General features: G+C 35.6%; 1 protein-coding gene and 1 long non-coding RNA gene across 4 annotated transcripts in view; one reads left to right on the top strand and one right to left on the bottom strand.

The window, feature by feature from the left end:
• Window positions 1–24838, top strand: part of GRIA4 (glutamate ionotropic receptor AMPA type subunit 4) — a 439401-nt gene that overhangs the window by 405421 nt on the left and 9142 nt on the right. For 2 of the 3 annotated variants that reach the window (XM_072970756.1, XM_031675350.2), the window contains one exon: window positions 18702–18816. The exons of the other annotated variant lie outside the window; for it this stretch is intronic. In XM_072970756.1, coding sequence (XP_072826857.1) covers window positions 18702–18816 — 115 coding nt within the window. The remainder of the gene's footprint in view (window positions 1–18701; window positions 18817–24838) is intronic. 3 annotated transcript variants of the gene reach the window in all.
• LOC140698914 (uncharacterized) lies at window positions 3564–8390 on the bottom strand. Its single transcript, XR_012076923.1, has 4 exons — window positions 8249–8390; window positions 7174–7247; window positions 4880–4954; window positions 3564–4112 (listed from the first exon to the last, which is right to left on the bottom strand). It is a non-coding gene; the product is annotated as an uncharacterized lncRNA (long non-coding RNA).

Genomic DNA, 24838 nt, shown 5'->3' with positions numbered 1-24838 from the left:
CTCAACACAATAGAATGAAATTATACTTTAAAGGCATCTGTAAACTGAATTTGGGGGAAGCCTTGAATGCCAGAAAAATTAGAATAGATTAGTATCTTGGAGGCAATCAGGAGCCACTGCAGATTTTGGACAAAGCACTAAAACAAGCAAAGAGGCAAGGTTGTTCTGACTTTGAGGATCTGAGATTGGATTGAAAGAGTCAATGGCTCTTGTCTCAGGTGATAAAGCCTTTGACTGAGGGGATGCCAGTGTAATAGAAATAAAAATATGAATTTAGGAGACACTTCGGAAAAACAGTTCTTAAAGGATAATTGTGTCGGGAGCCACGCCACCAGACCCTGAGGCTGTACGCACAGCGAGGCCTATGAGGGGGCCACTGCACAGCAGTGGTAAGAAAAGTTGTGGCGGGGTTCTCTGCATCTTCTTAGGATTTTGCTCAATATTTGCTTTGCTATGTGGATATATTAAGAATTATGATTCTAGGGAGTCCCTACGGGGACAAGATGGGGAAATTCAGGGGAAGACTGGAACAAATATGACTAAGGGGCAATTCCATATAAATGTGTCCCAAGAAATCTGTGCAGAGCTGTCTCTTTTATCAGGAGCCAGAGTAAGGGCAAAAAGATACCTAGAGGAAATTGGGCTTGGATTGGAGGACCATCGAATGTTCCGTGGTGCTGCTATAGTTATTGTTGCGTATCTTGAAGGGAGGACTCTAACTGAATGGGTTAAGTAAAGTTTAAATCAGGCTTCAAAGAATTCTGCTGTCAACCTGTTAATCAGCTATTTGAGAATGGTCTGTCTAGGTCAATATAATCTTAAAAATTCTCGGAGACAAAAAGAACAAAAAGAAATTGGTCGTTCTGAACGTTCTGGTACAACAGAGTTAATGGAAAGAGAACAAGATTAAATCAAGATTCTCATGAGCAGCGAAGCGGCCAAATGGAACAAGTAAAGGGACAGTGAAGGCGCAGGTTGTTTGAGCTGTTCCGGAAGAGCTAACCGCAGAAGCGTAACAAAGACTAAAATTGTTAGTACTGTACTTCCCCCTCTGTATTTTGAAACCGCAAGTGCTTGTAAGCATAAGTATAAATACCACAACATGAGTAAACTGGGAGAAAAACAGTTCTTAAAGGATAATTGGCTATAGGAAAGGAAGGAAATGAGAATTCAAAGATGAGATTGAGTTTTTATGATCATGCTTTTTTTTGTTAATTGTTTTTACGTTTCTATTCCTTCTGTGAAAAATTCAGTCTGTTATACCGAAGCTTCCTTGTGATGCTGGTCTTAGGAATCCCAGATTACATATCCTAAAAGATTAAAACAAATAATTAAGAACCTTGAATTATCAAAATAAACCTATCTAATATTAACGTGGTGAGAAAATAAATGCTACCATCTAATCAAATCAAGTCATCATTTAGATGATGTATTGCTTTTTAGAGAAAGTCAGTATTGCTTTTTAAAGAAAGTCATCTACTGACTGTACTTCTTTCTGGAATACATAGGAAGAATCAGTTCAGCTGACGAGATCACCTGCCTTTGAAGACTTAAGGAGTATTTAGCCAGACAGCACAGAAGTTGCCAACTTACTAGTGTAGAAAATACAAGTCAAAGTTTAATCAAGGAGTAACCACTACCAAGCGTGAAAAACTTCTCAGGAAACAGAAAATTTCCTTCGAGACCCATAGGAGGGATTGGTAAATAGTTTAACTCCCCAGGAAAGGGTGATAGGAGGCAAAGATATCATAGTAACTTTGGGAAAGAGCACTGGACTAGAAGGCAGAAGACCTGAGTCCCAGCTGGGCTTTGGTGAGCAAGCCACCTAACTTTCAATAGACCCCAGTGACCACACTTGTAAAATGAGAAGGTTGGAGCCAACCTCTAAACCATATTTTGACTCAACTATTGTATGATTCTTGTTCTTTAAAGCAATTGTTGGACGTTTTTAAGAATAAGCAAAGGATGCAAAAAGGAAGCATGGTCATGATTCATGGAATGGCTTAGAATTCTGGAAATTATATAAAGAGAATAAAAGGAATGTTCTAGGAGATGAAAGAATCTAAAGTCAGGGGTAGGGCAGAGTCCACACAGCAAATGACGGTCTAAGCACAGCATCTTTGCTTAGCACTGCTAAACAACCACCAGGTCTTGTATTTTTGAAATTTTACCTTAGAATGATAATAATCACAACTTAAAAAGTGACTGATATCCAGAGATAACTTGAAGTACTTCATAAGCTAGGAAATTGCAGTCAGACCTTGAATTAAAGTCCTTTTTTGTATGATTTGATCACAGATAATGATAATAATGGGGTGGTTAGGGGCAGGGACTTAATCCCATATCATCTCAAACAGCACACTCAAAAGGCCACCACAAGTCAAATGAAATGTACATTATTTACTATGATTAATCTATATTTTCTCAATATTATACAAGGGTAAATAAAAGTATGTTTTGACGGTTTTTATTTTTAACGTTTATTGATTTAACAGACAGTCCTTTAAAAAAAAAATCCCATGTATGATGTGCTTGCAGAATGATCACAAGTTGAGGTTAATATCTTGGAAAGTCCTTCCTGCCAAATCACAGTCCTAAAAACCTCTTCTCTATTAAAATTCTGGAGCCACCATGGGTTACAGAAATATTTTTATTTCTCTTACCTTTAAGAGACATATTTGAAAATAGTCATTCATTAATTTCAAAGCAGGTGTTATTAGGATTGTCAGGGCAGGGAAGGTATAGCTCAGGAGGTAGAGCATGTGTTTTAGCATTCACGAGGTCCTGGGTTCAATCCCCAGTATTCCCTCCAAAAACAAATATATAAGTAAACCTAATTACCTACCCCTTCAAAATAAATAAAAAATTTTTTTAAAGAGGAAGAAATTTTCCTCTGCCCTTCAAGGTTCTTCTGGCTGGTCTAAGTGTTGCTGCAAAACTGGCCTCTGTACCCTGAAAGACAGATTGAGACTTAGAGGCAGAGTTTTGGGAGAATCAGAAAATAACAGCTTTATTGCTTTGCCAGGCAAAGGAGAGTCACAGCAGGCAATGCCTTAGAGGCTGTGAATCCCTCTTGGGGTTGGGGTCTTGAGGTTTTATAGAAAAACTGGATGGAACAGAAGAGGCGATAACAATCAGGGCATTTTACAGGATGCTACATTCCTCTTGACCTCAGTGAACCTTCCTAGCATCATGTCGTGGAGGAGCTCTGGAGGGTCTGTCCACTCTTCTGAGATTTCAGCCTGTTAGGTCCTTCCTGGAGCATAGCCTCTAGGTTAAAGCTATTCTTAGTAAGGAATATATAGAAAGGAGAAAGCCTAATGGAAAATTGGGGAGGTTGTTTAGCAAAAAAGCAACAAGGGAGAAGGAGCAAGCTGCATGCAGGACATCTCATTCCGAATGAGTCAGCGAACAGTTTTAGCATCAGGGAAGTCAGTCTGTAAGTTTACTTCCTACTCCTTCATGAGAATTAAATTGATGTGAGATAGATTAACAAGAGAAAATCAAACAAAAGTTTAATAACTTGTATACATGGAGAGACACAGGAAAACTAACTTGTCAAATGGCCAAAACTCTCACCTTAAACTATCTTCAGCTAAAGGCAAAAGAAGATGTTGGGACTTCAAAGAGGGAGGAAGGCAATTCACATAGAGAGAGAAAAGCAAAATTCTGGGAAACGAATGTTTGCTGGGCCATGCGGAGACCATGGGACACAGAGTGGACTCTGATCTCTAAGAGTCTCCCCCATTATACCCAGCCCATATTCTTCATAGACATCTCTGGTGATAGCTTTATTCCGGTAAAAGACCCACTTTCTAAATTCTTATGACGGTTAGCAGGAAGGTCAAGGTTTCTTCATGAGTTTTTTGGGCCTTGATTGTTTTCAGTCTGAAATAATTCGCATGCCAGAGCTATTTGGGGTTGGCAGATTTTGTTCTCCTTCTTTTAGAAGTTTCACAGTCCAGAAGTTGAATTGATAGATTGCTTTACATCTCACTGAATCAGTCTCATGGTCCTGACAATAGGTCAGTTCATTCTAGGATGTGATAATGCAGGCAGGCTCTCAAAGACCTGTAGGGTGCAAGCAATCAGCTATTTAATAAGAGGCATTTCTGTGGAGAAAAATGAAAAATAAATGTTAATGATTGGAGCAAATTATAAACCTGATGTCTGAGTCCTGAGAGCTGCCAGTCAAGAAGTTTTCTAGACATTAGGGGCAAAGCAGCAAGCACTGCAGTTTGAAATATTTCTGATGGTGCTGTTGCAGGAGAAGAGGTACTGAGAGAATGGTCATATCCCAGGTCAGGCTGAGTTCCTGGGACAGGCTGCCAAGTGAGGGCAGGAAAAAGTGAGTGAGTCAAGAGTGAGTCCAAGTAGAGAGAAAGCAGATTCATTCAGGGAGATATACAATCCAGTAACAGAGTATGGACCAACTCAGAAAGTGAGAGCAGGCCCTGGGATGTGGGGTGGTTAGTTTTTATCAACCGGGTAATTTTGTAAGTTAGCAAGTGGAAGAATTATTCCAACTATTTCGGGGAAGAAGCAAGGATTTCCAGGAAGTGGGCCACTCCCCAATTCTTGGCCTTTTATGGTCAGCCTCTAAACTGACATAGGCCCTGTGAGTATTTCACTTAGCATGCTAATTTATTACAATGAGCATATACTGTGGGTTAAAGTCTACCGGAAGTCAAATCCTCTGCCATGTTGGGCCTAGAAGGTTCCATCTAGTTTTTGTCATATCCTTTTTTTTTTCTTTCAAGGGATGTGTTATCATTTTAATGGTCATGCCCCGCCCCCTTCTCTCCTGTCTAAATGTAATCGGGTGTTCAGGTAAACTTTTTGAGACAGTCATGAGATTTGTCTAAATATAGATACTTACAGTGATCTCTCTTAAAATTATATCAGTTGTTCAGCTTTAGTTTCCAGGGTTTCAGGAAAAGGGCAGCTTTAGTTCCTAATGATTTCAAATGAAAAGGAGAAGCAGGAGAAAAATTGGAAACATTAGTTTAAACCATTGTAGCCACATATTTGAGGAAACTAGAAGAATTCAGGATTCAGTCCACTTGACAGTGGAAAAACAAACCTTGAAGATAATTAATACAACTACAACCTAGTAGCCATAACTATATTTTAGTTTCTGCTGGAACACATTTTTCTTCTCTAAAAATCACCTCACTTTTATCAAAGAAAATCAAATTAAGACTAATTTGTTTGCAAAGTAAGTTCAGTGTGATTAAACTTGGCCTGCAAGGCCAGCAAGAATAGCAATTGACCATATGGCACTTTTAAACCTATTTTGCTGGAACTTTTCAAGGGAACCCTTAGATTTGAACTTTTAAAGGCCTCTCAAGGCCAAGAACTTGCCATCAGATTTGTCTGTAGTATCTATACATTTGGGTCAATTCCTCTCTTCTTGAGGTCCCCAAGATATTCTGAGGTTCTTGGGCCTGCCAGGAAGTAACCTTCCTTACTCACCTGGTAAGGCTGCTGGGAACCCTGTAATCAAGATGCCAGGCTGTTTTTCAAGGAGTTTTATGGGTCTATAAAGTCAATCTTAGTTCCTTAAAGCTGTCTGGTCATATCTGATTCTATGCACATTCACAAATATGACATTCCAGTCAAAGACTTGGTAATATAACCAATGTTTCCAGTGATCTCCTGTTACAAGGGGAACAGATTCTTAGTGAACTTTTGTAAATAACTATACTGCCATGAAAATAGGAATACTCATTATGAGTTTCCAAAGTCTGAAGGAATCAGGTAGGGAGAAAAAGGTCTTTCAATTCTATTTACAAAGGTATAATTTACCAAATTGCTGTAAGTCATAGAGGAAATGTTCCCTTATATCTAGAATGCAAAGATTAAAAAGCCAGTAATATTTCAGACAAAAAGTCATAAAGATTATAAACCATATTCATCAGTTCATTCTTGTTGAACTTGATCTTCTGTTAGAAGTTTTATGCAGCCATTAGGTTTTTCATTAGAGTTCTATAATTTCTTACCATTTTAGTTGTATGATCTGAAAGTTATCATAAACTTATATTTGCCCAAAAGTCCTTTTTATGAATCTTCTTGAAGATCTTCATTTTTTGTAAAAGCATCTTAGTAAAACAATAACTGTCCATAAATGACAAAAGGCTTAAAATTGCATTGTTAAAGATCTGATTGCAATGCAGTTGACAAGAAAATTTGGCAATTTCTGTGACATACAACATTTTAAGGTAATAAATAGAACTAAGTCTGATAGCATGCCAGGATCCAAATTTTAGGAATTTCATATAACTTCTAGAATATCTATATGAGTAACATTTACCCATACAGTATAGCTTAAGGACGCTTATCATCACTCATTTGACAATGCTTCCCGTGTAATTTAACACATCACTAAGCCTAATTAGGTTAATATCTCTCTTTGAGATGTTTCAGGGACCCTCTAAAACATACCAAAGTTAGCTAGAGGTCAAAAGGACTTTATTAAGAATTTGATTTGGGGAAGTTTGTCAAAGGTACCAAAAGGTTTTAAAACACTTGGTCAAATAGGAATATAGGTCACTGTGAGACAATACTTATTCACTTAATCAAAGTGATGATAAAAGATTTGAAAGGTAAATACAAAAAGTTATAACACATTCCTTAAATGATAAGAAACTTTACAATCTGTTATCAAAGTAGAACAATATTCCAAGAAAATTTTGTCCTCTTAGCAGAAAAAAAAAATCTAATTTTGTACCAGCTTACTTTTAATATTAGATAATGCTAATGTTCACTCAATTAAATTCATTTTAAGCTTAGCCAGTCCTGACAATGCACAAAACTATTTTTTTGTAGGATTCCTTTTCCACAAACCTTCTATAAGTTTGTTTCTCACCTTCAGATTTTGACCTATGATTTCTCTTTTACTCTCTCCCTATTTTTTAACCTCTTTCTAGTGCAGAATTACTTTCTTTTCCCTTAACAGAATGTATTTCCACTCCTTATATCTTTTTTCTTGCTTATGAAGATGTTTTCCTTGTTAATTTTACTAGTTTTAATTATATGGATTAATTAGGATTCTTAATCATTCAAAACCTTAATTTCTAATGAAATTAAGAAGTGAGCAATTGTAAACTGTTATATCAGTATTTTTTTAATTGTCAAACTTATGAATATATTTTATAATTTCTGAAAACTTACATTTCCTCATAGCATATTTTTTTCCAGTGTGGTATATCACATGTTTCCAACAAACACAAACATTTTTACTTTTTCTGTAATAAGAAGACAAAAGAAGGCTTAGATTTGTTTAGTAATTAATGTTCAATATTTTAGCTTCTCTGGAAATGATCTAGATGTTCCCATCATTTGACTTAACTTAGCAAAACCCTAAAGCTTCAAGTCAGCAAAAAAAAAATTAGGGAAAAATATTTATAAGTATACATGCCATAAAAACATAATTATTCTTGAAAAGTTTACCTAAAAACTTGTGTTTCATTTAAATTTATTTAATTATAAAAATTTTATCATACAAGTTATCTTTTTTGTTTTTGCTGACAAATTTTGTAACAGAGATAACTGAGTTGATTTGACCTGTGGTAAATCTAGTAAAATATATCTTACGTTTAATGCTGATAACTCTCAAGATAAGCCTATTTGATTAAACCAACAAATTTAAACTTTCTTTTATTTATTAAAGATTAATCCAAGATTACATAAACTTGAAAACATTTGAGTTTGTTTCTACTACATTTAGAAATATTTAACAAATAAGTGCTTACCTTTAAGTCAATTAAAAAGAGCTCTTTTACAAATTAATTTTGGTAATTCCACTTGAAGATAGAAAAATACCATATCTATATTGTACACACATAGACACCACTAGAGATCTCATAACTTTCATTTTAAAACTTTTATTTTTTAACATTTTTTATTGAGTTATAGTCATTTCACAATGTTGTGTCAAATTCCAGTGTAGAGCACAATTTTTCAGTTATACGTGAACATACATATATTCATTGTCACATTTTTAAAACTTTAGTAACGAATCAAGTACAACACAAAACACTAGTTTCTAAATAATAGTTGGAATAAGTTAAGTTGATCTGCTCAGAAGGCTCTTTACCATTTTTGGAAAAGATTTTTAAGATTTGTATTTGCTGTCAATAAATCCTCAAGGAGGCTGTGAATTCAATTTAGGGTAAGGGAGCATTTCCAGCAGATTGTACTTTTTAAAAGGCCTCTTTTTTCCCCACTTTGGTTTTTCAGATTCTACCTGAATGAGTCAACCAGGCTGTCTCAGGCCACTGTGCGCTGTATTTACATTTCTGATTGTGTAGTGATTTTTAAGACAAAGACGATTGCTTTCAATTTCCCCAGAGCACTGGGCTGCTGCCTAAATGACATTGAAAGGCTGATCTGCTCATCCAACTAGGTTTTCTTTAATTTTCTTCTTTACATCACAGAGAGGATGTCTAGCTAATATGGAAACCAAGAGATTTCTATGTTCTAGAACTTTAGGATTCAAGCCATCATGCCTTCAAAAACTCTGCACAAGGCACTCAATAAAGGCCCTCTTTCTGGGCACACAAGTCAACCCCATACAATTCACTTGAGGGGCAAAATCTTCCACTATTGCTTCCACTATTGAATATCGGCCCCCAGTTTCCATCTCATATTATGTGAGCTCAGGCAACCCTATTCACTTCTTTTAGCGTGTTGAGTTAACACTTCCTAAAGGGTGGATTTACTTGCCCTATGTTACAACCACTGACAAGGGAAACATTTCCCACTGAGTCACAATGCCCATCCCCACAATACAATCAGGCAAAAGAGATGCAACCATCTTACATAAAGTCCATCCAAATACACCAATTTTCCTGTAAACTTTCGTCTCAGTTCCATCAATTCTTATACCTTTAATCTTCATTTCCATTAGGACCTTGTCAACAAGTCTCTGTCTTACAAAGAGTCCCAGAAACTTTTCCTTTTTGGCCCCCAGTCACTTTATTCCTGTATAAAAGGCTTTGGAGACCCCAGAAAGGGGTTAAACCAAGGGACCCAAGCCCTTTTGTCAATCTTTAACTTGATTAATCAGCTTAACTGTTGCCTCAAGAAACTACTGGTCAGGTTTCTCAGTGTAATTTTTTTTTCTTTCTAGTCTTAAATTTATCTAAATTGGGGTAATTACAGCAGATTTGTTTGGAGTCCTTTAACACTAGGGGCCACCAAAAGGGGACCCTTTTGGCTCACGCAATCTTAGGTAGTGCTGTAGTAAAAAACCTTTGTTTTGATCCCATCAATGGTCATTTTATTTATCTCTATCCTTAATAATCATCTAAAGAGTTCCATCTTGCTGTGATGAGTTCCATGACTCTTCCCATTCTGATTTCTCTTTATTCCACCACTTTCAATATTTGCTTTATTTACTTTATGTTTTAACAACCCTTTAAAAATTTCCACCTTATTGGGAAGAGTCTCTTTTCCTTGAATTTTCTTACTGATTAACCTAATGTTTTTATTAGCCTCTGTAAGAATCATTGAGGGGAAGCTGAGACTACAAATTCAATAAGGCTTTCTGGACAAGATTTTTTGTTTGTTTGTGTTTATTTTTAAAACTAAGGGAGTTCTTAGCGTTAGCTGGTATACTTCCTTGTATCCATTTTTTTATTTGGTCTCTCCATAGGTACCAGTAAAACAGCTAATTAAGGATGAGAGCTTTCTAAAAATTGACCAATTTAGAAGTTTTCTCCAATTCAGAGGATTCATCATCTGGTCATTGATGAGTAGGATCTTAACAGTGACTAAAACCAATAAGCCTATTTATGGAAAGATCCTGAGATAACTTTCCAAACAGTACCATGGACACAAGAGGTGTCCCCAGTTAGGACAGAGATGATGTAGTCCCTATGTTCCAAAAATAGTCTAAGAATATTTGAGAAGATAAAAGCCCCTGATCGACTGGGCCCCATATGACAAAACTCTCCTGAGAGCTGGCACAGCTGTGCAAAGAGACTGCTCAGAATCCCAGTCTACTTAACTGGCTACCAAATGCATACTGGTATGTGTGCCTGTGGATGGCAGAGACCAATGAGATTTTTCTCATTGGTATATAAATCAAGCTCTCAAGACATAGAACAAGGCAAAAGGAAAATCTAATCAGACCAATGATTTTCCTCGTTATAACAAATGACCCAAAAGACAAAGAAAAAAAAGTGACCGTATCTGGGAGGAAAAGGAACAACAAAACAAGAGTACTCTACCAAATTTTAAACCAGAAGTCACCAAGTCCAAGGAGTTGGCCTCACAAGAATTTTTTCCTGCTAATCTAATCTGAGAAAAGAGGAAAACTCTTACCACTCTCTTCTCCAACAGAGCCTGCAGAAAGAGATCTAGAAGACTGACATGGTAAGAAATATAACTTTCTACTGGCTTTTGCCAGGTGCCCCAGGGTCTCTTAACTGCAACAACTTTGGGAGAAGTAGTGTTCAGTAGTGTTCAGTGAAGTTGAATCTCATCTGTCAGAGAAGAAGGAATTTTCCTTTACCCTTCTGGGTTCTTCTGGCTGGTCTAAGAATTAAATTGCTACGAGACAGATTCATAGGAGAAAATCAAACAAAAGTTTAACAATATGTGTACATAGACACGGGAAAATTTAGTAATTCACAAAAATGGCCCAAATCCTCACCTTGAATACTATTTTTAGCTAAAGACAAAAGAGGACATTGTGGGTAGTTGTTGGAACATCAAAAGAGGAGGAAGACATTTCACATGAAGACAGAAAAGCAAAAGTTGGGGAAATAAATATTTGCTGCACCATGCAGAGACAATGGGACACAAAGTGGACTCCAATCTAACAGTTTCTCCCATTATACCTAGCCCGTGTTCTTTGTAGATGTCTAGTGATAGAGCTATCTATCCTATAACTATTCCTATAACAGGTACCTTGTCTAAATTCTTAGGGCAGTTAGTAGGAAGATCAAAGTTTCTTTCTGAGTCTTTTGGGTCTTGGTTGTTTTCAGTTTGAAATAATTCACACACCAGACATACTCTGGGCTGGCAAATTTCGTTCCCCTGTGACTCACTGAAATTGTATATCAATCTGGATTTTGCATGTTTGTGCATTGTTCCTGAGAAAGTATCCATGCTTTCATTGACTTCTAAAAGAGGTCCACGACCCAAAGGAGGATAGAAAAGTCTACTCTGTGACCTAAAATTGACAAAATCATGAAACTACCCTGAGTGAAATATTTGTAATTAAATGTTTTATTTTTCATAATCTCTAGCTAGCATGCTGACTAAATTACTGGCAGACACTCTCACAAAAATCAGTGTTCCTTCTAAGAATCACATTCTTCAGATCGAGTTCTCAAATAGGAATTAGTCATGCAAACTCCAAAGAACACAACTTAGAGACAATTCCTGGAATTTAGCCCAGTATCAATTCAATTTGTTCAGTTCTTTTTGACTCAATTGGAGTGTGAAGTACAAACCATTTCTATACACTAATTTGATAGCACATGTGTCATCCAAAACCCAAAATAAAGACAGTAAATCCCTCATTATCAAAGTGGTTTCAAATGCTTCTTGTAAATCATGCTGGGTCTGAATTGTCTTTCACATAGGAAAATTTTCCTTCAGATTTTTGATATTAAATTATTGATCAATATTGACATTTTATGTAAACCTTACTTGCCATCACATAAGCGAACCGGAGTGAAAATTTAATTATCTTTTCTAGAAATGATTGCATATATATGTAGAGCAACTTAGCTCAAATTCCGCCTTTGGAAATGAGCACACAAATCCAATGAAGCAAAAGGAGTTTTGTGCTTATTTACTGGAAGGAAAAATTGGGGAAGAAAAATAATAGTACAGCTAGAAGTTAAATTGAAAACTTAGTGGAACATTGAGAAATAATTGAGAATTAGTCAGTCTTCCAGACCTAAATATCTATAAAGTGTAGAATTGTGAATGCAAATACTTTCCCTTAAGATCAGACATATTTAGTTCTTATTATTTGACAGCCTGTTGATTTTTATTTACTTTAAATATTTTCTTCAGTGATAAAATAGTTCTTTTTCTTAGCTAGTTATTAACTAACTGCATACAAAATTCTATGGTTTGTTGTAAATTCTCTGTTTTTCTGCTAATTTCCTCTACCTTTATATGGTGGGGGTAGGGGTGTGGAGGGGACAGAAGGACATCATTAAATTACAAAAGTAAAATCCCATGTGATATTTCCTCCTCCCTACCTATCCCATCTTGTTACATGGGATGGACTTTCCTTTATGCAACACTTGTTACAGTCCTGACAATGCGGCCACCCAAATAACAGAATGAATAGTCTATACAGAGTTGACTATAAATTTTTTGAAAAATTATTATTTTCTTATTAGAGTGGTCCTGGAAAATCCTCTGCATATATTTACTTGCTGCATAACAAAATTTAAATCAAATGAGTTTTCCAATCTGGAATTTTAGTTCAATTTCAAAACAAAAGGGGATAGAGTAAATATGTCATATGATGGAAGATTTTTTTTAATTGCCTTTTTAAAAATTCCTGCAAAAAATCAAAACGGACTTTTTCCTTAGAGTCCCTAATACTTGTTTGGGGAAGAGCATAGTTGCCAGGCATGGAATCCCTTTTTCTAAAAACAGAGGTATGTACTTTTTTTTTAATGGCCCACTTAGTAGGACTCATTTGTTCACAATTACATTTATTTAATCTGGCATAAAGGAAAAAATTAACCATCTATGTAAGTTAATGTGAAACAGAAAGGCTTGTCTCTAAACCACTAAAAATTCCATTAACTCCCACCTCTCTGCCTGACCTGTTCCCCTCAAATAACGTAGAACCTTTGTAGAAGTCAAGTGCATCATCACGTGTTCTCCCTCCAGCCTGTGACTAGAGACACAAAACCAAGTGACCAAAGCAAACCACATTATCAAAGCAATGAAAGGTTTCCTGAGGTCCTTAAGAACGACTCCTAAATTCTACCTCTTTCTCAATTTTTCTTGATCCAAAATAGAATATATATTTTGATTTGCATGAAATAATTATATTAGTCATTGTACTATAAAATAATTGTGAGGCTTTTCATTTGTTCTTTACTGATTATCAAAGTGTCAGCTTTTCATTGCAGAAAATTTTGGGTGAGTGGGGAAGCATAAAGAACAATATGCAATCCAAATTAATCATAATCCCAGTACCTGCAGACAGCTATTTGTTTATTTCTTTCCAGTATTTTTCCATTAACATTTATATGTATATATATAAATATATGAACATTATATATTTTTCTCAAATTAAGATCACAATGAATGTACAAATTTGGTTCTTTCTTTCACTTAACATTAAGCATTTCTTCTTTCATTAAATCGTTTAATGATTGTTAAACATTCAGCCATATGGATTATTGGTGCTTATCAATATTATCACCTCAAGAGCTTCATAAAAATGTAGATACACTGCCCCCAATTCACAGTATTCTGATACAGCAAGTTTAGCCCTGAGCATCTGTATTTGTAATAAGTGGTTCTGACACTTACATCAAGCTTGAAAACCGCTGTTGTGCACTAAAATCTACTGAATTCTCTCTTTCTGTTGGGCATGTAAATTGCTTTCAGTGTTTTGCTATGTAAATATATTACAATATTTATTATGTTACTTTGTCAACATCATTGATTAATTTCCCATCATTGACTCCTCAAAGGGAAATTATTATTAATAATTATCAACATTATCAATAATTATGAAGCATAAGAATTACTTTTAAGTTTTTGCTGTATAAAGCCATATTATTTTCTTTCCAAATTTTAATTCTACTTTCAGTGTATAAGGACACATATTAAACCCCTGACTATACTGAACATTATCTTTATTTTTATCTTTCCCTATGTGAATAGCAAAAAATTAGTTTGCATTTCTTTAATGCACATTAGTTTAATTCCAAATAAGGTTAAATTATTTTTATATGATTTGTCTTTCTTCCTGCATAAATTATCTATCAATATCCTTTACAGATTTTAAAAGGGATTTTCTAATATGTTTACACAATTTCTTACTGATTCACATAATTTTTAAGTTTTTAAAAATATATAATTAAGATTAATTAGAACTATGCAAAAATTTTTTAGCATCACTCAAGTAAACATTCCAAATATTTTAACACCTAGTATTTAAATTTTATAGAAAGTTTAGGATGAAGAGACTGCTTAAGTTAAAGGAGCACAGGCTTAAAACTAGGGAGACTTTCTCCTGTGTATGTAATTAATGGATCCTTTTTTATAAAGACAGTAAAGCACTAGCAAAATCACACAGCAGTTTAGACAAATAAAATCCATTAGGTCCATGTATTACTGATATCAAAACCAAAAATGAAGTGTTCATCCTACTAAGTAGAAGGTAATTGAATGTTTTAACCAGACTAAATACAATATTGCAAGCTATTTACAAATTACAGATACCCTAAATAGCTTGTGTGCAAACAATGACTAAATTTAAGGTTTGTATATCATTCTTTTATAATAATATTCTCAAATCCAGGAAAGCATAAGAATACTTTACGTTTTAAACAAACTTTTTAAAATTTCTGTATTTATGTAGATATATATTTGATCAGATGTAAACTTTAATATTGTACCAACAGAAAAATTATACTACAAGAAATATGCTCTAGAAGTTAGTATAATGAATAAGGCATAAAGTAAGCAAAAAAGCATATCCAGATCTATAGAATTTAAAGATAAATTATTTATGGAAGAATAGAGAGTAAGCAATAAATATCTTAGCCTGAATTAAGCATACTTTCAACAAGGAAATCTTATTTTGCACTAGCCTAACTTACCCAAAATTAATAAATGGAAGATGTTTAAGTCTGTTAGTTCCCATTCTAAAGCTTTTGTTTAGTTAACAAAAATGGGCTCCAGATGCTAGGGCAATACGGGATAGATTTTCACGCTCTCAATCTCAACTGAATGAAATTTCAGGAGTAAAAACCCTCGGAAGTTTTCCAGAGGTCCTGGAATTTGTCCAGGTGAGCATTTTTGTTTGAGATGATACAGAAAAAATGAATGTGGGGCATGAGGAGGGCAGTGTCTCAGGTCTTGGCTGAGCCCCTGGGATGTGCCCTACCAGGTGTGGGTCCTTGGCTTCATGCAGGGAAGAATTCAAGAGTGAGCCACTGTTGAGTAAATGTAGATTTATTTAGAGAGATACATACTACATAGAGGGCAGGCTGTTTCAGACGGCAAGAGAAAGGCCAGAGGTATGGGGATTGGATGCTCAGGTTAAAGTAAAAGTCAATACAAACTCCACCCATGGAGTGCAGGCCATCTCCGAAGACAGGAGAGGCAGCCATGAGGAGTGGTGTTGCCAGTTTTTATGGGCTTGGTAGCTTCATATGCTAACAAGTAGGAGGACCATTCCAACCACCGTGGGGAAGGGGCTGGGATTCCCAGCAACTGGGCCACTGCCTACTCTTTGACCTTTTATGGTCAGCCTTGGGACTGTCATGGTACCTGTGGGCATGTTGCCATGCTAATGTTTTACAATGAGTGCATAATGAAGCCCAAGGTCTACTAGGAGTCAAATCTCCCCACCATTTTGATCTTCAAGTCCTACTGGGAGTTGAATCTTCCAACATTTTGGTGTGAATTGCTGTGTCATTCTTTGAATGGCTGTGCCCTGCCCGCTTCCCTCCTGGCTCACAACCCTGAATTAAGTTCCCCATCATCTCACCACTATGAAAAAAGCTATTTGGAGAGCGGATTTTCTTACCTAGGATTCCCCTAAACCATAAAAGGCAAAGGCAAGTAAGCACAATGCCCGGGCCCACGTGCATTCTGTGAAAGGTCGTGGTCAACACGCCTGGGCTCTCAGATGTGGTTACACTTTCAGCTCAAATGCAGTCACTTCTTGTTGCTTCTTCTCCTTCCATTTTTAAGTGAAAGCGATCCATTTCAATTGAGTTTATTTGGTAAAATAGAATTTACAGAGTTTAAATAGAATGTAAGAGAATAAAAGGAGTAATTAATGTAAAAAATAGCTCACAATAGTTTTCTTCTTTCTCTGACCTGCTTGGCAGATCCCTATTACAGCTTCTCTGATGCTTAATCAGGACAAGATTATCCCTTGTCATCCATATGGGCCTCTAACATCGATTTTGAAATCTTTGTCTGAAATGTATGATGGGAATTCCAAAGCAATAGAAAAATTTGTGGCAGCAAAGATCTGCTGGCTCTGTCCCTTTTTCACCTGACTCTTTATGACTTCCTTAGGCTTGCTTATAATTATTTTTTCAGGGCTCCTTTTTCTTTTTTGTCTGGATAAAAAAGACTTCTTAACCTAGTCTCGAAAAACGAGTAAAGTAACTTTATGTACATTTTTAAAGTCATTTGATGATTCTTATTAATATCATGTAAATGTGACACATTCCATAAAATAGAACAGATGTTCAAATGGCCCTTGCTGACATGGCTTATGCTGCATTTTAAGTGGCAATCTAAGGAGGCCTTTAGACCTAAACTGGTTACATAAAGAAATTAAGTCTTTAGTCAGACAGTTGTGGAAATAGCAGGCACGTTTAACAGGCAAGGAACTCTCGAAATCCTGAAAAATGTTTCTAAATACTAATTATCAAGTGCCTTCATTTAAGAAAAGTAAATTTTACATGTGATAGTATTAAGTGAGTTTTATTGAGGGACCACAAGGAAATGTGGATTAATTATGAACCAAGCAGTGACTTACTTATTGGTGAATTATATTATACTAACCAAATATAGGTACATACACACACATGTATGGATAGCAGTGTGAAACTGAACTGTTTTTACATGGCCTGTTGGATGTTATTAGAAAGACAATGTCTCAGAATAACTTTGTAGAAAGCTTTATTCCAAACAATTTTCTCAACATGAAGCTTTTGTTTCCTTATCCATTTTTTATTTTGCTTTTTTGTTATCTATTGTGCTGGGAAACTGTCGTTGGATATGGCTAATAACCCTGTTAAATAAACCTCTCATGAAATGGTTTTAGTTTTCTCAAAAGAATGGTCTAAACCAACATATAAAATAATTGGGATACCACTTCATTAAAAAAATCTAATAGAAATGTTTAAGGCTAAAACGAAGTGGATTATAAGAATAATTTCCTCTGAAATAGAATATTTTAGTTTCAATTCATTGAAAGACAAATTTATTTAGCTTCCTATGGACAAAAAATAAATTAGAACAATTATTTTCTTCCAACAGCATTTTTTTAAATAAAATGTTTCTAGCTTCACTGAATATTCATTCATTCCTACATTTCAGTCTGGTCCTTTTGGAGATTAAACTGATAACTTGATATTGCTCACTTTAGGACGTACATTAATTATTTTACACCATTAATGTGGGACTAACTGAGGAATGTGGGAACAGCTAATTATTTATTTAGCATTTAGTAAATGGCAGTCTAACTCTTAGAAAGAATTAATACTTTCAAAGTGTGTGGTTTACTCATGGGAAATGTTTATTCTTCAATGGATCAGACCATTACAACACTAGAAAATGCACATCACTTACCTGAAATATTACACATTTTAAGAGAATAAATACTTTAAGAGGCTGATTAGTGGTGAAACACACGATGCTTTTTATTAGTCAACTAAATGATATTTCACTTGCAAATCAATGTTCAAGTGCTACTCATTAACATGAGGTTGCCTTTGTTGTATCTATAATTCATTTGGCATTAAGTAATCATCAGACTCAATCATTATCAAATAGAATATCACAAACTGTATCCAAATTCTCTCAGTATAGAAGCCACTCCCTAGATTTAATACACATTTCTTGAACGCAGGGAAAACCTCTTAAAAGAGTTAAATGGATCATTTAAAAACTGTAACTTGAAAGCAAGAAGGAAACCAAGTACGTGGGAAGCAAGAACCCATGACACATTTTTTTAATCCTCTTAGGGAATAATTAGAATGCGTGATCCTTAACTCCCCTATAGAGGTAAACATGGAAGAAATCTAATCCAGTGTTTGTTGGCAAAGTCCGTATCACATGCAGCATGACTTCCTGGGGGTTAATTACATAATTTAAACAGTCAGATTGGACATGTGATCCTGGCTTCTAAATAGCATAGAGTGATTTTAAGAATCAACACAAAATTCAAATTGAAGCTCCCTGGGGGCTCCTACTACCTTTCTCTTGACTACCCTATGATTTCCAGTCCAAGAAACTGACCCAACGCAAATAAGAAAAGAAGTAAGAATTAAGCTACACTCCATTGTCAGGAAATCAGTACACAAAAATTAGTGGCTGATTTGTTGATTTGTTTATGCCATTATGTTTTTCCTTCTGGGACTGAATTTACCTTTGTCTCTTATGGGTCGTTGACATTCTTAAAGAAAAAGGAATTCAAGACACAACTCTTTCTCGATGACTAGTAAATTCTAGTTTATTACTATTTTGCCAAAAAAAAATCCATGTAATTGGTTGATGTTGGTTATTTGACAATAAATGAACTGTGAAAGTGAACAGCACCGAATGCTGCAGATTTAATACATTTTGAAGGTAGTTGCATTTGGTTTGGACTCTGGTGGAAGGGCCTGCAGGATGACAAAATGAGAGGTTTATTTAGCGTCTGGGAGCAGCTTATAAAAGAGCTTAAATCCTCATTCCTTCTAACATCTTAACAGCTGTGCAGTTTCTTACAAAATATGTTTTATCGTTTCAAGAAATGCTGTTAACCTCGCAGTTTTAAAACTGAATGAACAAGGCCTCTTGGACAAATTGAAAAACAAATGGTGGTACGACAAAGGAGAATGTGGCAGCGGGGGAGGTGACTCCAAGGTCAGCCTCAATGTCACCAAAAGCGGGTAAACAGTATGTCAAGTAATAGGTCCATCTGCTGGGAGACTTGTACTTTAGACTTACTGATATCCCCCGGATTGCGAGTGAAGTCCCGTCACAGACCTAAGTGTGCAATTACTGTCAAAGCAAAAATATTCGCAAACAATCTCAGTGTGGGGGTCACACTAACAAAACTAATTAAAATAGCCACTGAAAATCTCTGGCTTTGAACAAGTTGTGAAGAGTCCTAAGAACCTCAGTTCAGGAAAGCAGCAAGCTTTCGAAAGAGCAGTTTTGTGAAGAGGAGAGAGGACAGAGAGGGGCAATTTGTCTTGTTTCCTTCACAAGGACTGCCATGAAATTATTTTTAAGTAGCAGCAATAATCTGACTCCATCTAGACCAGGTACCTACCAGAAACTCATTTCTCCACCTAAAACTCTCAGGCTTCCATTAAATAGCAAGTTCAATAACAAATCAAAGATAATCATGTGAACGAGGCATTTCCTTTGCCTTCCAGAACTGGATCAAACTACAAAAAGATCAGGCTACAAAAACAAGACCAACTCAGCTTTATCTTCACTGCATCCATGTCATATTTCCAGCTTCATAAAATGATCTTTTTTTTTAATTTCTAAGTAGTGTCCAAAGAAAAAAAAATGTATGCAATTAACAAAAAATTATTAGCTAGTGTCCCAGATCTCTTCTTCACTGTGGATAATTTAAAGAAAACAATTCAGAGATGGGCATCTTCTGACTGAATTTTCTTTCCTTATATATCTTCAGTTGGTTTGTAAGACCATTGGAAAATGTGAAGTATGCCCTCTTGCCCTTTCTTTTAAATTCTAGAGCAATGACCAGAACAGGAAGTCCTGCTCATCTGCAGGCTCCTGGTCGGGCTACACATTTCTCACTTGCCTGGCTACCGAACCAGGAGGAGGAGGCTGTTTACAGGGAGTATCTGACAGGGAGGCTGCTAACCTCACCCTCTTCCAGAGCTGATAACTTCCCCTTTACTCCTGATCAGACAAGCCTTCCAAATTCAGCTCACCTGCATATGTCCATCTAATAACCATCCCTGTTACAGGAGGAGAAAGGATCAGCTTTGTCAGATGAATATTCTGGCCACAGAGGAAGGCGGGAAAGAGGAGGAGACAACAGAATTGTGTGGACCCAATTCTGATCATCCATCTTCTATCTCCAGAGAGAATCTGAGTCCCTGGAGGGAAAAAAGCAGAGAGAGGCTAGAAGAGAGTCCTCGGCGGTTCTTCTGAGATGGCTCCCCTTTAAGACACTTCGTTCGAGACACCAACCATATGTTTTCTTAAGAAATATTAACTCTTTTATATTTTGGAGCCCCAGACTGCCTAGAATGTCCTGATCATTTCCACAAAAATATAAATACATACATATACAATACATAAATAGAAAATTACTCATTTATACTAACAGTCTCTTCTTCTATGGAAATTAGAAATATAAGAAAATGTACCCTAATAGCCCCAGAGAAAGCAAAAATGAAGATATTCTATTCAATTAGAAAAAAAATATTTTTATCACAGATATAAACAAAGTATAACATTGCTTAACAGATAAAATTTTCCACAAAAAATGAATAACAGATTCCTGTTTTAGTGTACATTGAAGACTCTTTCCAGAGAAAAATAAGCAAGCAGAAACAGAAATGTTCACATCATGGAAAAAACCTATGAACAAAAGTCATTTTAATTTATTTAAATAAGGGATCAGACAACTCAATTGAATTTTAATCTGTTTGTATCCAACACACTGGCACGTAATGGACACCAAGTAAAATATTTGGTGTTCAGAAAAATAAATATGAGTCTAACCTTGCAGTTTTCAGAAATCAAACTGCCTGTTCCTGTAGGTATATGACACATCACTTTCACCAAAGCTGATATTCTAAAATGTTATTTCATATCTTGATGTCATTTTCTAAAATGTTATAAAATTTAACATAAATGTATGTTAATTACATACATAATTACAGTATGTTCTATTTTCCCCTCAAGAATTTTGTTTTCACATTAGGAAAAAAATTCTCATAGGTTGTATATTGATATAATATTTATCACCAATAGAATACGTAATAATAATACTCTACTATGAATTTATTTTAAAAGGTGATATTTTAAATGGACTGACCTAACTTAGATCAAAGTAAATTACCAGGAGACAGTTGCTGCTTTTTTATTTTTGTTATGTACCTTCTTCGGGTGACTGATTTTATTGTTAAACTTCTCTCTCCCCTTCCATTTGGCCTGATCTTTATCCAAAGAGGTGGAAGGAGGAAAGGCGCTGAATTGGAGGATGAGGCTGGCTCTTAAGCCTTTGCTAATCATAAAGCCAAAGCAGAAGAAAGAAGTAAATGCTGTCAACTTATCTACAAAGCATGTTGCATAAAATGCATATTAGAGGTCTCAGCACAAGTATGCTATAATCTGGTGTGATCTAATTTTGAAATACAGACTCTCACTAGGGAAAAACTAACTTTCCTAACAGCGATTCATCTAGCGAAGGGGGGAAAACATGGAAAGCTGTACCACACATGAATGGGTTCCTATGAGAGGCCAACTGACCCAACCTGTCATTTACAGGATTGGAACAAGGGAAGACATCTCCAGCTTTCCATTCAGCAGCATGTTATTAAATGTCTGCTTTAAGTGGGCCGTCCCCCAGTATCTATTGGTAAAAAATACTTACTCACTGTCCTTTCCCCCAAAGAGCTTATGACTTAAAACAATCATTATCTGAATTATTTACAGTCACAGTGACCATTTCCAGTCATACCAATGACTACAAAATAATTAGCAACCCCACTCAAGTGATAGCCATTCCCAGAGTATGACCAAGGCAGCCCTCAGCCAGAGACACCACAAAAGAAATAAAGAAAAAAGTCTGGTATTTAACATGAAATAATGTGGAAAGGCATCAGTTGAGGGGTATGAATTTATTTGTTTGAAAATTTACTTCATTGAATGTTAATATTATTTGGCTGTGGCCTTTTATATGGTCATAAACTCATAGTCATTCTTGTCAATAAGATAAAAATTTACTAATTGACCATGAACCAATTTAAAAATATCATTCCAATGTCTAAAACTCATAATCCCCTTTGATTAATCTGATATGATTTAGTCTGAGCTCCAACCCTACACAGAATTTTATGCCAATTTTTAACGTGTGTTGTTTAATCTTGGTTCTAGTTGGAAATTTTGGCCTATAATCATCAATGATCCATAATGCTAGTAATATCCACAGAATTATTGTTTTTTTGTTTGTTTTATACTTTATTCTCCTCCTATGTGTCTAAAAATAGGCATACCCATGGATGTGGATATTCATATTAAAATCATTTTGCAAATGTGATTACTAACTAATGTCCTCTTTAGGAATTATAGTAGATCACACAATATCCAGCTTTTAATTTGGCACTCTGAAGAATCAGCCCGTTCTTGACTTTAAAATGTTATACTTGCAAATGGCCTTCTCTGCAGCCATGGAAACCAAGGCAATAATAAAGGGATCATTACAGAAAATTATGCATGCATAAGCAGAAAATAATGGAAAGGAAAAAATGTTGTAAACAAAAATGAATAAGGGAAGGTAATCCTTGGAGAAGGAATCTCCCAGTAATGAATTCGTTGCTCAGTGCCTGACATTCCACCAGTTGACCAGTAAGTTTGGTTATTAACAAATATCTTATATTCAAAATTCCAATCTATTCTTAGCCTCTAAAACCAGGCTACTGGAATGAATGGTGGAAAGAACAAAGAGGCAAGGGGAAAATGAAGCAAGCAAAGGAAATAGTATCTTAAGAAAAGAGAGATAAATCAAAGTCAGTCTTGGATTTAATCTATAAATTATGTCTTCTATAAGAAACTTGAAGGAAACTGCTTTCTTTTCGTTCTCTTCTCAGCATTAAGTCCATCTCCTCCCAGCACACAACGAGTGTGACATAGGCTAATATAATGTACCTTACATGTGTGTTAATAAAGCTTTGGTGAGCTAGCCTGAGGATAAAAACCCTTAGTATAGATTAAACAAAAACACTTGGTCTGGATTTAAAGTAATTTAAATGTAATAATTTTACAGAGCACCTACCCCAAGTCAGATACACTGGCAAATATTTTTCAAAGATGAATGAGGTATGGCTTCTGTTCTCAGCTAGTTCACATTTCACCAACCAACCTGCAGCTGTGATTTTGTGACAATTACTTTATATATGGAGGTGGGGGCTGTAATAAGGGGGTGGAGAGGTTATAGACAGTAAAAGCTAGATTAACTGGAGCTAACCAAGCACCCCAATTAACCATAATCCTCACTCCACCCCAACCCCAAACTCAGTTTTTAGTATAAAGTGTTAAATCATGCTGATGCTAATTTTTAATCCAAAAAACAATATAATATTCTAGGTGTGTGGCAAATGCATATTCATAAATGGAAAAATAAACTTTGTAAGACCTTATAACACTGACACAAAAATTAAATTGAATTCAAAAAGCAGATAAACAAAAACTTATATTTTGAAAACTTTTTTCAGAACCAATAGTACAAAAAATAATGGATTTTAGTTTAACTGTTAACCAGAAAGTTCAGTTAGCCAGAACCCTTATTTCCTGAGTCTTCTGTTGTTAATATTGTTAACTGCACAGGCTATGAAGGCAAACCATTATAAACCCTGATTAAGCTAATTTCTAGCTATTTGACTAGATGAGTTAACCTCTCTGTGCTTTGGTTTCCTCATTTGTAAAATATAGGTAATAATCGTAACTAAACGTAAAATGCTTTTAATAGTCCCTGGTACACAGAAAGTGCTCACTAAGTTCTAGGAACCATCCTCACAATCATTATTAAAGCATTACCTAGTTGTGAGGATAGGTTTCTGGAATTAACCCCCTGGCACCCAGATAAATGCATGCTATATTTCTCCAAACACACTCAACATTTCCTAGAAAAAGTGAGGCAATAGGAGATATAACCAGACATGTCAAGAGGAATGTAAGGAGTGTCTCTCTGAACGTTTGTAAAAGCATAAAGAAACAAAAACCAACCAACCACAAAAATAAAAACAATAAAAGACCTTAGGAGTTAACAGCTCCCATCCATCTTACTAGCCTTTATGCTACACATAGAGGTTAACATGGGACTGAAAACTAGAAGAATTCTTAGATTCTCAGAACACTGATGCTGACTGACAAGTGCCCCTGCCTTCTCTGCCACCCCTTGTATAATATTTAGTATTGAAGGACTCAAAGGTGGAAGGAAAGAAAAGTGGGATTTTAGAGTACGGGGAGTTTGTCTATTTATAAAAATGTTGGTTACCCTAACCAATCATGTATTTGTCAGTAAGAATTTATAAAGTAAATTATAGTCGCTGCAATTTATGCTTAGAGTGTATTCATATGATAGACTCAAGATAGATGAAAATTACTTCTGGTGACATTATTTAGGTTAAATTTAAATATTGCAGTTCAGAAGGAAAATACCAGCATGGAATTATACTTTTAAAGAATGATTTACATGTTTGTCTCACATAGACTTCTGCATGAGGTGGTCCTTTGTTAGTAACACCCTCCTCTTTCAATTAGGTCTTGGATGAGGGTGGTGAAGGAGTCAATTTAACGATGGATACTGCAGACACACTTTTAAAGCATAAAGTAAAATGCTACTAGCTGAATCATGATGTCTGCAGGAAATGAAAGCAGTCCTATTTAGCTTCTATGTAAGCCTGTCAACCTGTAGCCACTTGCATTAATTTTGAAAGAGACAAAGAGGAGCTTCTGGATTTTGAGAGTCTATATTTATGTTAGGAAAATTGAAACTGCTGAAAAAGCCCAATCCAGGCTAATAGTTTTGGATTCACAGTAATTGCATACATTTTATTTAAAACTCCTCCCTAGCAGTATGTGCCTGTTACCCAAAGCGATGGAGCAGGCCCCAGTTTTATGTCTGATTCTAAACCTGGGCCTACGGTACAAGACATAACAACCTACTGTGGCT

The sequence above is a fragment of the Vicugna pacos genome, chromosome 10, assembly GCF_048564905.1.
Source record: "Vicugna pacos chromosome 10, VicPac4, whole genome shotgun sequence".
NCBI classification, from domain to species: Eukaryota; Metazoa; Chordata; class Mammalia; order Artiodactyla; family Camelidae; genus Vicugna; species Vicugna pacos.
The sequence above is the reverse complement of the archived record's forward strand: the minus strand, read 5'-3'. Positions and strand labels throughout refer to the sequence as shown.